This window comes from Uloborus diversus, chromosome 4, assembly GCF_026930045.1.
Source record: "Uloborus diversus isolate 005 chromosome 4, Udiv.v.3.1, whole genome shotgun sequence".
In the NCBI taxonomy this organism is placed as follows: Eukaryota; Metazoa; Arthropoda; class Arachnida; order Araneae; family Uloboridae; genus Uloborus; species Uloborus diversus.
Window position 1 is genome coordinate 133,329,148 of NC_072734.1, and position 14,187 is coordinate 133,343,334.

The following is a 14,187-nucleotide window of genomic DNA, read 5'->3' on the forward strand; positions in this document are numbered from 1 at the left end:
GATCGACGTTGATAGGAACAGGTGCTTATTAGTTTTTTACTTGCCTTCGCTATAAGTTAAACGGTGCTGTTGAAAAAAAATTCTTGTTAAATGTGACTGCTTTATCTGAAATAGTAATGCAAGGAATCGTACAGCAAAACTTGTTTTTCAATGACATACCAGCCAACTGAGAAATCTGAATGAGTAAAATAATTTTAATGCACCATTTGCAACTTATCGCCTACATTCATATCTTTTTGTGCAGCTAAGCTGTTAAGAACTTCCTTTATTGTTGAAAACTCATCGTATAGATCATCTACTAATACTTTATTTTTAATATGTAACTGTTCTACAATAAATGACAAGTCAGAAAACTACTTAATCCATTAAAGCCATTGCTCTTAAAACAAGAGGTGAATTTTTATCTGTGAAATCAAACTACTTTCACATGTAATTCACAGCTGTTTCAAAATTTTCTGGTATCCTTCAGTCAGGCATTGTATTTTCCTACCGTCTAGATGTTTTAAGGTTTTAGTAACGAACGTTTCATAAAACTTATCATCAAATCTGCTCTCTAGCTGTTTTACCAAAAGTGTCATAATATCATTAAGTTATCAGCTGCAGTTGTAGATTCATTTTGAAGTTTTTTACTGGCAACTTCAAAAACGGAGGACACATTATTAAGAAAAGGAAAACTAATGCAACCTTATTGGTTTCACATGTTTCAGCTGTACTTTCTTCACTTAAAAGCAATAATTTTCAAACAAACTTAGGGATGGATTCTCCCTCGCTTATAAAATAGCTCATGAGAAAAGGCCGAAATTTAATGAGTCGATCTACAGCAGGAGCTAAACTTAGACATCGTGTCGGGATATGTTTTAGTAGCTCCTTAAACTAAGTTAGCAGCAAACTCAAAAAACTCCTTTAGATCATTTCGCTTAGTTTTGACGTCATTTTCTAAAGCATCAACAGCACAGCGAAATGCAGTGTTGCTATGCTAACACTCTAACTATATGATCTAAACACCCTGACTTAAGTAAATTTTTGTTTTCCTCTCTAAATAGGACATATACTGACCGCTTTGTTTCAAAATTAGCGTTGGTATTGTCGGTTAAAATGATGAAACTGACTGTAAATCCAAGTCTGATTCAATCAATGCTTTAATAAGGGTCAAGCAGTTTACTATAGAGTCAGCCGTCTCGGAACTTTTTGCTCTTTGATTTTCTTATTGCTCTTTATTTGACATTTTTGGGTTTTTTTTATATTTTTTCCCCTTAAAATAATGTCTCGTTTTGTACAATATTGTTATTAGCTAGAATACGGTACTTGAGCCGTCCCGCATGGAAGTTCCCCGGGACGCAGGACAATTTTTCAAAATACGGGACTGTCCCTTGAAATCCGGGACGTCTGGCAACCCTGATAACAACTCAAAAGCTGAAACGACGATTTTCAAAACACAGATTCCACCGAAATTAACCCGTACCCCATCTATTGCATTTTTTTTCTTTTTTGAATATCTTCCGTCTTACCAATCCTACAGTTATGTCTGTACTGACGAAACGTACAGTACGCGAAACACCAAAACACATACCCAAGATCACATTAATTACAATTCTTTAAAGAAAGAAACAGCTTTATTCTTACTAGGTGGCATGGTTAAGATGCAGCATTATAACACAAATACAATTGCAAGAATAGTGCTTTTAAAAGAATTTAAAACTACTCCTTGATCAAATACTAACTCTAAAATTAACTCCCAATAAAAGTTAAAATACATTAGTTATTACACGGCCAGAGTTTCCGCCTATACATATTTACAAAAGCACCAAGCCCAAATAACTCTGTGCTTAAAATTAACTAATATGAAATTTGCATTTTACACACATTAAAATAACATTAGCCTGTAACAACATAATACCACAATTTGCACAGATTAAAAAGTTCTCATGTAATACATTAAAACATTACTTCACAGGGGTTGAATTCTACGACGAGGCATCAAACACTAAAAATCTCACACGCTGTACAAAAGGCACCAATTCGACCTTGCTTCAAAGATCTAGCGTAGGCTGAATGATTTGAGGATTCGCCCGCTGCCGGTAGCTCCGAACTCCAATTCCTGCTATTCATTTTCACGGGCCACAAGACTTATAATTTCCAACCATCCGATGCGTTCATTAGCTCCCAGGTCTGGTCCATGGGGCCTCCACTTCCGACACAGCGATGAATTTAGTCTGGCAGAAGACTCTGATAGATTCTTGGTTCACTTATGTGATGCCGAGACTTCACATCTTAGCGAGGAACATTTATCTGCACTTAACCTTGCAAAGGGCCATCCCCACATTCACCATTTTAACGAAACTCGAGAGGTGCGTGGCCGAAACAGCCACGCACGCAAGGCGAGATGATATGCGTAAAAAAGAGGACTTTAGCTCTTTCGTACTGCCTTATATCCATTGCGTCATTTCCAACTGTTGCCACTACGCTTTTGGGCAGTACAAATGCCCTCCCCCTTAAAAAAAAATATACACAAGTATATTTTTATTGAACAACTCTTCCATTCACTCTAGGCCGCAAATTATAAGGATGCACAACATGTGGGACAAAACGACCTAAGAGACCAGGCATCATTTGAACATCAAGAGGCAAACTCCCAGTTGAATTTCTCTCCTCTTTTGTATTTTCTTGTTGTGTTTGACAACCTTGTTGTGTTCTTGTTTGACCCATATCTGTGGTAGCAGTATCCGGGTCAACTAAGGGAAATCTGGGAGTGGCCAAAGCAATATTCTCTATATGTACCACCCTGACGTAATTTGATTTCTTTGCGTGCCTAATTTTTACCACTACTGGAGAGATAATTTCAGAAATTAGAAAAGGACCTTCATTATGTTTACTCAATTTTTTTGAGCGCCCTGGCTTCACAGCTGGATTATACCAAAATATTTCATCCCCTACTTTAAATTGCCGTATTTTACTTTGCCTTTCTCGTCTGTTTTCATTTGTCTCAGCCGCATTTTCCAAATTGTGTCTCACTGTGGCGTATGATTCATGCAATTTCTTCAGTAGCTCATTAGCATAATGCATATTATCCGCATAAGAAAAGGGGGTCGCCTTTTCCAGAAACTCATGAGGCAGATTTAAATTTCTTCCATACATCAACCATGCCGGTGCAAAACCGGTCGACTCGTGTGCATACGTTCTATACGCCAGGAGAGCAAAGGGCAATTTTATATCCCAGTCATCATGTTCGGAATTTACTATATGCGAAAGCGCATTACCTAACGTTTTGTGATATCTTTCCACGCACCCATTACTCTGTGGTCTCCACGCCAGGGTATCTAATTTTTTTATATTCAAACTCCGGTATACTTCCTTCATTGCATTGCTTAGCAAATTCAACCCCCGGTCTGACAAAAATTTTTTTGGTGTCCCATAACGACTAATGAATTGCATCACTACATCCGCGATGACATCACTGCCTATCGTAGACACAGGGAAAGCATCCACCCACCTTGTAAAATAGTCAGTAAAGGTAATGATATATCTATTACCCCTTTCAGTGACAGGCAAGGGACCTACTATGTCGAAAGCGACTTTTTCGAATGGACCTGCCGGAATAGGAGCTCTCTGCAATGGAGCCAAACACCCTGGCAGATGTGCCCTTCGTTCCATACAACTCTGACACGACTTCACCCAGTTTATGATTTGAGCCCCCATTCTCGGCCAATAAATCATACTTTTGATTTTGTTAGAAGTTTTCTTAATCCCGGGATGACACGCTTGCGGACTATCATGATAAATCTCACATATTTTTCGCACCAACGACTGTGGCACAACGTACCTAATATCTTTTTCCCCCTTGGAATTTCTGTTTCTGCATACCAAAATTTTATCCTTCAAGAAAAATTCCAGTTTATCCGGATTTATCCGGCAATTTTTTAACAGGTTGTTCTTTATCCTAATACATGCTCTATCTTTTTCCTGTTCCTCCCGCAATTTTTCAACCGAAATTTCAGCCGTAACCGGGCCCATCTCACTCAATTCATTGAATTGAACCTCCCTATTTTGTGTCTCATATTCAGAAACATTTCTGGACAAAAAATCCGCCACCGTGTTAATTTTCCCTGGCAAATATTTTATTTCAAATTCGAACTGGGAAAGCGATAAAACCCACCGGGCTATTCTGCAGAATGAATCCTTAAGCTTAAAGCATCTAGTCAGAGGCGCATGATCCGTGTACAAATAAAATAGTTTTCCCAGCAGATATTGTTTAAAATAATTGGCAAAATACACAATGGCTAAGGCCTCTCTTTCAGTCGTCGAATATCGAGTTTCCGCAGAATTCAATTTCCTACTTCCAAAGGCCACGGGTTGTGGAAATCCTTCTGTATCCAACTGCGCCAGGACGCAACCTATCGCAATCTTACTTGCATCTGTATACAAGTGAAAGTCTTTCTTCATATCCGGCAGATACAAAAAGGTGTCATTCATCAGAGCCAGTTTTAAATCCTCAAACTCCTCCTCCGCCTGTTCATTCCATTTAAACCCCTGTTTCTCTTTCGTTAAATTTGTTAAACTAACTGACCGCCTAGCAATATTTGGTATAATCTTTCTATAATAGTTTATACATCCCAAGAAAGATCTCACTTGTTTCTTATTCTTTGGAATTTGAAAATTCTTTATAATATCAATATTTTTTTGATCCGGAAAAACTCTACCTTTGCTAATTTTAAAACCCAGGTATTTAACAGTTTCAGTCAGAAAAATGCATTTATTTGGCTTTAATTTTAACTTATATTTTTTCAATCTGTCAAATACTGCCTGAAGTTTCGGAAAATGACTTTCAATTGAATTACTGCTAACTATGATATCATCAATGTAAACTCCGATATTCATGGGATCCAAACCAGAAAGTATAACACTCATAAGTCTCTGAAAGGAATTCGCACTTGTCCTTAGACCGAAAGGGGTGCGAGTAAACTGGAAAAGCCCTTTCTGTGTTGTAATTGCCAATTTCGGTCTATCTTCGGGCACCACTATTTGTTGAAAAAATCCACTCGTCAAATCTAAAGTTGTAAAAAATTTTCCGTATTCTAACTTATCAATTGCTTCATTAATATTTGGTATGGGATAGGAATCGGGCACCACTTTCATGTTGAGGCCGCGAAAATCGACCACCAATCTAAATTCCCCTGAGGTTTTTCTTACAAGTAGAACGGGTGCGGCATAAGGTGATTCGGATGGTTCCAAAATTCCTGCCTCTAACAAGATATTTAACTGCCTATCCATTTCATCCCTTAAGTTATAAGGGACCCTGTATGGTTTCTTCTTTACCGGATTTTCATCCGAAAGTGGAATCTTGTGTAGTACAGCATCGCATCCCTGCAGGTCCCGTACCGAGCTTGCAAACACCTCTTTATTTTTATTCAGAAAGTCTATCATTTTATTTTTTATATCAGGTTGCAAATGATCTAACCTAAATATATTACTCCACTCTAAATCGGCCTCGTCGCATTCCCCAAACCGCTCCTCGTTTTCCACAAAATACATGTCATTCATTATACTCTCAGCTTTAACTACTTCTTCGCATCTGACCAACTTTGTTTGTTTGTTAATATGAATAAATTTATCTGTTGGGTTCATTATCAGGACCGGAATTCCATCTTTTTGCGCTCCCTTACTTATAGATCGGGCAATTAAGAAGTTCTTTTCCTGTTGATTATATGGTTCTATCATTATAACCTCCGAACCTAATGTATTTTTCAAGTTAACCTTTGCGACAGACTGTGAAAAAGGGGGGCAAGGTGATTTTTCTGCATATATGACCTATTTGGCCCTGACTCCCATTTCCAATATTAAACATAGCGTCTGTTTGCTCCGAATTTTCCCATGAAATCATTTCATTGTTTATTTTTACCGTTTTTTTCTTATAATTGATGATACATCCGTTTTCAACCAAGAACGGCTGACCCAAAATAACTTTAAAATTTTTTGAAATATCTTTTGAAATTACATAAAAATCCGAATTTATAACTCTATCATTTATGGTCACGTAAAGATGGACTTTTTTAAGGATTTTTATAGCCTCTTTCGCAACGGTATTTATCCACAACGAGCAAGGTTGACAGTCTGACTCCAATGGTATACAACCCTCCTCGATTAAATTCAACGTCGCCCCCGAGTCGCATAAAGCCCCCATCTTGTTCTGGCCAATCTTAACCTTTATAACAGGAAGCTTTCCCTTTTGCCCATTATTTATACGCACCCCAGGGATTAATGTTTGCGTTTGTGCCGACCAGACCCCCTGGTCTAGTTTTCCGGAATTTGATTTTTTTTTGTGCTCGTATCCTGGATTCGTTCTACAATATCGAGCTATATGTCCTATTCGCCCACATTTAAAACAAGTTACACTTTTCTTTCATTACCCCGGCATCTATGCCCCTCCAACAGCTCAACCCTTTTTGTTAGATAATCCATTTTCTCTAACAAGGTATTAAACCCGTCGCTTACTTTATTATTTTCTGTATTCGTTTGATTTATCCCAAACACTGACTCAGAATTTGCCTCGAAATGTTCAGATTGATTTAAAAATGGATTATCGGCGGATTGTGCTGCCCTCCAGGCAATTTCTTCACGACCTGCATAATCTTTGAGTTCTTCCAAATTTTTAGGATTTCTGACAATTACTCCCCTCAAGATTTCAGGTCGCAAATTTGCAAGAAGCATGTTCATTAACATGTGTTTACGCTGACTTTCCACTATTTCTTTAGATTCATTTCCGAAATCTAGCATTTTGCTTTTCGCATTAGCCCTTGCGATAAACCTCTCCACTGGCATGTTTGGTGGCTGCCGGAATGCCATAAACTCGAAAAGGGCCACGCTTGGGGGCGGCTTGCTAACAAATTCTCTGAAAAGGACCAGTTTCAATGTTTTAAAATCACTAATTTCGTCGCGAAACTCATTGAAACATTCCTTAGCGTTTCCAAACAGCCTATCTCGCGCCACGAAATATTTCTCCGAATCAGACCAATTCCACTGCAAAGCCGAATCCTCTATCCTTTCAAAAAACTCAGGAAGAGGAGTTTCACTATTAATACCTTTAAACACAGGTATCATTGATAGATTCATTACAGATAAGCCGTGAGGTACAAAAAATCCTGATGCCTGGTCCTTGGCCATCCCTTCCTTATACAATACGCAAAAACACACAAAATTACAAATTTAAAACTTTTAAAAACCACCACATATTATACACCGCTAATATGTTTTTTTTTTTTTTAATAAAGCTGCAAGAAAAGAAAGCCACGGCACCATTTTTGTACTGACGAAACGTACAGTACGCGAAACACCAAAACACATACCCAAGATCACATTAATTACAATTCTTTAAAGAAAGAAACAGCTTTATTCTTACTAGGTGGCATGGTTAAGATGCAGCATTATAACACAAATACAATTGCAAGAATAGTGCTTTTAAAAGAATTTAAAACTACTCCTTGATCAAATACTAACTCTAAAATTAACTCCCAATAAAAGTTAAAATACATTAGTTATTACACGGCCAGAGTTTCCGCCTATACATATTTACAAAAGCACCAAGCCCAAATAACTCTGTGCTTAAAATTAACTAATATGAAATTTGCATTTTACACACATTAAAATAACATTAGCCTGTAACAACATAATACCACAATTTGCACAGATTAAAAAGTTCTCATGTAATACATTAAAACATTACTTCACAGGGGTTGAATTCTACGACGAGGCATCAAACACTAAAAATCTCACACGCTGTACAAAAGGCACCAATTCGACCTTGCTTCAAAGATCTAGCGTAGGCTGAATGATTTGAGGATTCGCCCGCTGCCGGTAGCTCCGAACTCCAATTCCTGCTATTCATTTTCACGGGCCACAAGACTTATAATTTCCAACCATCCGATGCGTTCATTAGCTCCCAGGTCTGGTCCATGGGGCCTCCACTTCCGACACAGCGATGAATTTAGTCTGGCAGAAGACTCTGATAGATTCTTGGTTCACTTATGTGATGCCGAGACTTCACATCTTAGCGAGGAACATTTATCTGCACTTAACCTTGCAAAGGGCCATCCCCACATTCACCATTTTAACGAAACTCGAGAGGTGCGTGGCCGAAACAGCCACGCACGCAAGGCGAGATGATATGCGTAAAAAAGGGGACTTTAGCTCTTTCGTACTGCCTTATATCCATTGCGTCATTTCCAACTGTTGCCACTACGCTTTTGGGCAGTACATGTCCATCAATCTATTAACAGCCGTCTGTTATAATTATTTAGTAGAGTAAAAACTTATTTTTCCAAAAAAAGGGGGGGGGGGGAGCGGAAATGCCGAATTCGGAAAAGCAGAGCGCTTGAAAATTTCAGCTCATTTTGAATATAACTGATTTCACAAAAACAGCGATTGCAAATACGGACCAATCTTCTATAATTCCGTTCTGTTTTTATTTATTTATTATTGCACTATGTTTTCATTATTGCAAAAATATTTCTCCCCAGGTAGCACACGTAACGTATAAACGTTTTATAATGGTTGTCATTACGTTGACTATTAAAAATATTATGAAACGAAGTGTGCGACCTGGATCTTCAGCCTCATAGTCATTTGAAAGGAAAAAAAAGGGGGGGGGGCTGTGTCTGCGTTTCAAAATGGCGCGAGACGTTCTTATGTTTTAGGTTTGGAAAAAGAATCTCTTGGTTTCACAAATTGAAACAAAAATGGCCGATAGAATTACTTCAAAAGATGAAAGATAAAAAGTTACATTGTACTGTTTTAAAAGGACTTATGTCATTTTAGTTCCAAACAAATATTCACACAATCAGAAAGTGAACTCTTAATTTAGGAGCTCATTAACTTCAATGAATTTTCGATGCAATATTTAAAGAAAGCCCAATATATTATTCTTCTACAAGTGAGAACGCCATGAAATATACCTGTAACCACTGGGAATTTTCTGAAATATTTTGAGTAAGAATAATGGGGAGGGGGAAGGGGGGTAGTAATACTTACTTTTGTAAAGTAAAGATTTTTCAACGAAAAAGCAAATTTAAAAAATTTTACTCTAATTTCAACAGAAAGTGAGATTATTTCACACGTTTTTTTCCTCTAAAAGGAACCCCAACCACAGGTAGAAGTTTTTGCACATCCGCTTTTCTCTTATGTTTAAGTGTTTTCGGCGTTCTCCTCTGTTCCACTTTTTATGAAATATTTTGAGACTGCCCGTTTTTTTCTTTCTTATGAAGAAAAATATTATATTCGTAAAAATTTTCGAAAGTATAGTTTAAATAATTTGATAGATTTTGTTGAATCTACATAATTAAACGAACCTAAAAATTGACTTTTTTGCAAATCAGTTTATTAGGCTATCTCTTTCCCAGGTATGTTGAACAATCTTTAACGGCTTATCGGACTTTAAAATAGTTTTAACGAGGGGAAGGGGGTAATTTTCACTTTTTTGGGGAGAGTCTTAAGCGCCTTTGCTCTTAGGGGGTGGGGATTTTAGCACCCCCTAGTTTTATCTGTTTAATTTTACTTTCAATTTGTTCAATTTTAGTTTTATCACATATAATCGGGACTGGGGATATTTCGAAAATTTAATGAAAATTTGTACGTTAAGTAAAAGTATGTGCTTGTAAAACTATTTGTTGATCACCCTTTGTTGAGAACTACTTTTGTACTAGAATTTTTATTTTAAGAATTGTTTTTGTTATTTCTAAGTTTTGATTGAATCTAATCATTAAATGCTTTTCTACAGCGAGTCAAAGAACGCAAGCACTACACAGAAGATTGTTTGCAAGATGAAGAAATTGAAGGGCGTCGTATGTTCTCCGTGGAAGAAAAGTTGACTTGTGATCGTTTTGAAAGTTGTTTTGTGGATGAAATGAAGGGGGAAGGTAATGTTTGCTTCTGTCATGAAGAATTTTGATTCAAGTAAATGTTATTCATATATATTTGAAAATGTTCACTCGACACATGAGTCACATGTCGGTTCGTACGCTTTTAAGAAATCTTAAAAATTGCTTGAAATAAAAAGTTTAATTTTCAAGTGTTTGAAAACCTTGAAAAACGTTAAAATGTATCTTGAGTCCTAGATGCTAAAAAAACTCAAAAAAAAAAGAAAAAGAAAAATCTCTGCTGTTTTCCGTGGAGTTTCTCTAATTTCATTTGTGCACTTCAAAAATCAGATTTCCAAAAAAAAAAAAAAAATCTGATTATTATTATTTTTTTTTAATTTTTTTAGTACAGTTGGCTCTCTGTTTAATGACTTTCAAGGGACCACAAAAAATCGTCCTTAAGTAGAAAACGTCCTTAAATAGAATGCTTTTAACACTACAATGGACCATCCGGGACCGTAAAAAGCCGTCGTTAAATAGAGAAAGTCGTTAAATAGAGCGTCGTTAAACAGAGAGCCAACTGTATTTTTTATTATTATTTTTTTAATTTTGAAAAACTAGCTTCAAATTTAGTGCATTCAAGGAATTGACCTTTTTAAGACTTTCACTTCGCTGAATTTTCACAATGAATAGCTCCTTAAATAAAAATCCTATTTTTGGAAACTTGCCAACATCGAGCTCGCGCTTCGCCGAAAATTGCATGAACTACTTGAGAATGCAATCCTTTTGCATCTTGTAAACTTTTCAATTATTTTTGAATTTAGAAGCTATTTTAACATAATGCTGCCTTAAATCTGCTATTTTCTTCTTTATTTTAAGAGTTAATTTAATTTTTAAAAAGTTGATTTCGGTAAGTAAATAATCGACCGCAGCAATCATCGACATTTTTTTAAACCAAATCTGCAACTTCGAGTAAGGCTAAAAACAAAACAATGTGTTCTATGCCGCCTAAACTTTTGTGGACGTTAGGCTCAAAAATCGAGGCTTTTTATTAAGCAAATGAGCATCAGGAAAATATTTCTCATTATGTTTCCTGATTTTGCCATCACAGCAAAACTACAAAAGTACTATTACTTTTTTAATAATGCATTTTTTTTTTAAATTTTAATTTGTGTCAGTGGTTATCTATCTGATCCTTTTTGCCCACTATTAAAATTTGAATTGGAAGCTATCATAGTGTGTTGTAAAATGTTTTGTTTCCTGCTGAAACTTTTACATCAACTACGCAGCTCAAAACAGTTAAAGGATATTGAATTTTTGTGGTTAATCTCGCGCCTGGATAATTATTTGGATGATTGATACACTACCCACAGACGTAGTAGGCTATATGAGATAAAAATGACGTTTGCATGGGGGAAAAAATGGAGTATTTGGGTACAAAACTAAAGGAAAAAACATATTTTGTGAAAATGGAGAAAAACGCAGGGTTCGTACGCCCTTGAAAAACCTTGAAAAGTGCTTGAAAAAAAAAGGTCATTTTCAAGAGCTTGAAAACTTTGAAAAAGTTTCTTAGTGCTTAAATTCTCTCAAAAATCATCGGATTGTGCTTAAAAGTTTAAAAAAGTATTTCACCAATGCAATTTTCTGAACATGTGTTCAATATGCAACATCGCAAAAAATTGCTTCCGTTTATGGGATTTCAATCCTTTTGCATCTTGTAAATATTTTGGTGTTTTTTACAACCAAAAGATATTTTGACATAAGGTACCTTAGGTTAGTTTATTTTTGTTTAATTTCATTAATTAACAAAGGCATTAATGATGAAAAAATTACAACAATGAACTTACTCATATTTCACCGAAAATTGCTCATTTGTTTGAAATTTCAATCTTTTTGCATCCTGCAAATACTTAAACATTTTGGCTAATCAAATGGTATTTTCGCATATGCTACCGTAGATTAGTATATTTCTGTTCAATTTCAATAAAAAACAAATTTATTTTATGGGAAACATGCCAACGTTGAACGAAATCACACTTCGCGAAAAATTGCTTCTAGTGTTTGAAATTTCAATCTTTTTGCATCTTGCAAATATTTAAATATATTGACTAATCGGATGTTATTTTCATATATGCTACTTTAGATTAGCCTATTTTATGTTTAATTTTAGTTCAATATAAATTTGTTTTATGGGAAACATGACAACATTGAACTTAATTTGCGAAAATTTGCTTCCCTTGTTTGAGATTTAAATTCTTTTGCATCTTGTAAATATTTTTATATTTTTGGCAACTAGAAGTTATTTTGACACATGCTACATCAGATTAGCTTATTTTATTTTTTATTTTAATATCTAAAGAACTAAAGAATTAATTACGTTGGTCTTGTTTAATTAATGCTTTTTAAGTTTTGCAATTTTGAATTTAATTATCTTTAGCTAATTTTCGGTCATAACAGATTTTTTTTGAAAAAAATTAATTAACAAATTAACTTAAAGTTTTTATCTTAAATATAAAGTTGAATTATATAATTTTATAAAGTTGAATTTATAAGTACATGTTTTCTTTATGTCTGCCAAAATAATTAAGGTTTGTAACAGGGGTGGTTGTGTTATGATTATTTACTTTAAATCCAGTAGTGTTCGTTTATGCTTTTACCTCCCTATACATCCAATTTTTCCCTTTACCTCATATGTTCAAAATTACTACTTTAGTAAGGTATTTGGAACAGCTTACTGAAAGAGGCTGTGATCAGCGAAGAGTTAGATATTTTAAGGAGGGTTATTGATCTTCATTTGGATCTAATAAATTGTCTAGGACCAGCCTAGCTAGGCCCAGTGCCTGCTGCTGGTTATCAACATGTCCTGGGCCTGGTATTTCTATGGAAAATATTTCGACTTAATAAACTATTTTAACATAAGAAATGAATTGTATGCACATCACAAGTTATTGTTGTACATATGTATATTCAAGTAATAGGGATCTTAGTTTTAAAAATTACTCCCCCCCCCCCTCTCACCCCGATTTGCTCTTTGAAACTTTCAGGTAATTTTTTATGAACTCACAAATTACAATCACACTGAATATTATTGCCTTTCTAAATTTCAATTCTAGTTTCAACAATAACCCATTTCTTCCCAAAATAAAATTACTTTTGTCATAATATATGTCAACTTGTGAATCTTTTCAATTTCGAAATATGGCTCTATGAATCTGGACTTGCACATTTATTGACTATTGCAAGTTATTCAGTGAAAGCTGAATAGGCTCAAGTTTACATTCAGAGTAATTATCACTTCTTAAGCAACTTTTGTATATTTGAATGTGTAGAGACTACATTTACTTTCATAAACTTTTCTTATTTACAAATTTTTAAATTTACTTGAGGATAGTTGAAATGCCTTATTGGCTGAACAACTAATTACTTTCTGGGTTTAGGTTTTGTCCTAACCACCCTTATATTGTAATAAACCACCGCATTAATATTGGAAATAAAATGTTGAAACTGGGGCGGGGGGGGGGGGGGTGGCTTCAAAATCTCCTCTCTGGCAATGCTATTAAACTTAGGTATTTTGGTTTCTTCCCATAAAAGTTAAAAGCACTCATGAAAGGGTTTTTTTTTTAATATTAATTTACTGATTCTAGAAAATACTTCTTTGAATGTGGAGATTTCAAAGTTAAACCTTTTGGAATCTGCTTCTCTTTATCACCAAACTTTTCAAACATTTTCAGAAAAACTTTCGACACAGTAGATCTTTCATCAAAGTGTCTTGTTGTAGAGAAAGCATTTTTGTTTTCCTATACTTTTTTGTATTATTGCCTTATTTCTGTGTGTTTGCAGTAAATGAAATCTGCATACACTATTTTTAGTGCAAATTTATGATATTGCCTTGAAAAAAAAATTTTTTGCCATGAAAAGTGCTTGAATTTTTTTTCTCCCTGAATGGTATGAACCCTGAACAGATTTTTAAAAACAGGAGTCTCCTTGAAAGAAAATCATTTTTTGTGGGAGTAAAGTTGAAAGACAGCAATGTTTAATGCCTTTGAGGCATTGAATCTAAGGGGCTATTGATCATACTTACCTTTGCAGTAATTTTTTTGTTGACTTATACCATTTTAGCAGATTAAAATGTCTTTCTTTTTCTAGATTTTAATTTAAAATATCTGCAAGAACATGGTTTTGTGAAGCCTGTTCTGTTCAAAGACAAGGCTGGTTTAGGAATGAGGTATGTTTAATTCTTTGTGTACTTTTTTATTTATTGATTGATATATTTTTTGGGGGATAGTCTAACTGCACTGGGAACTAGGCGTGGTAGCCTAACTGCACTGGATTTCCTGATCAA

The 14,187-nt window shown here is 35.2% G+C and overlaps 1 protein-coding gene across 1 annotated transcript in view; it reads left to right on the forward strand.

Moving 5' to 3' along the window:
- The window catches only part of LOC129220186 (lysine-specific demethylase 2A-like), a 101,058-nt gene that overhangs the window by 55,563 nt on the left and 31,308 nt on the right, over positions 1–14,187 (forward strand). The window contains exons 2-3 of the mRNA XM_054854544.1: positions 9,767–9,905; positions 13,992–14,070. Of these exons, the coding sequence (XP_054710519.1) occupies positions 9,767–9,905; positions 13,992–14,070 (218 nt within the window). The remainder of the gene's footprint in view (positions 1–9,766; positions 9,906–13,991; positions 14,071–14,187) is intronic.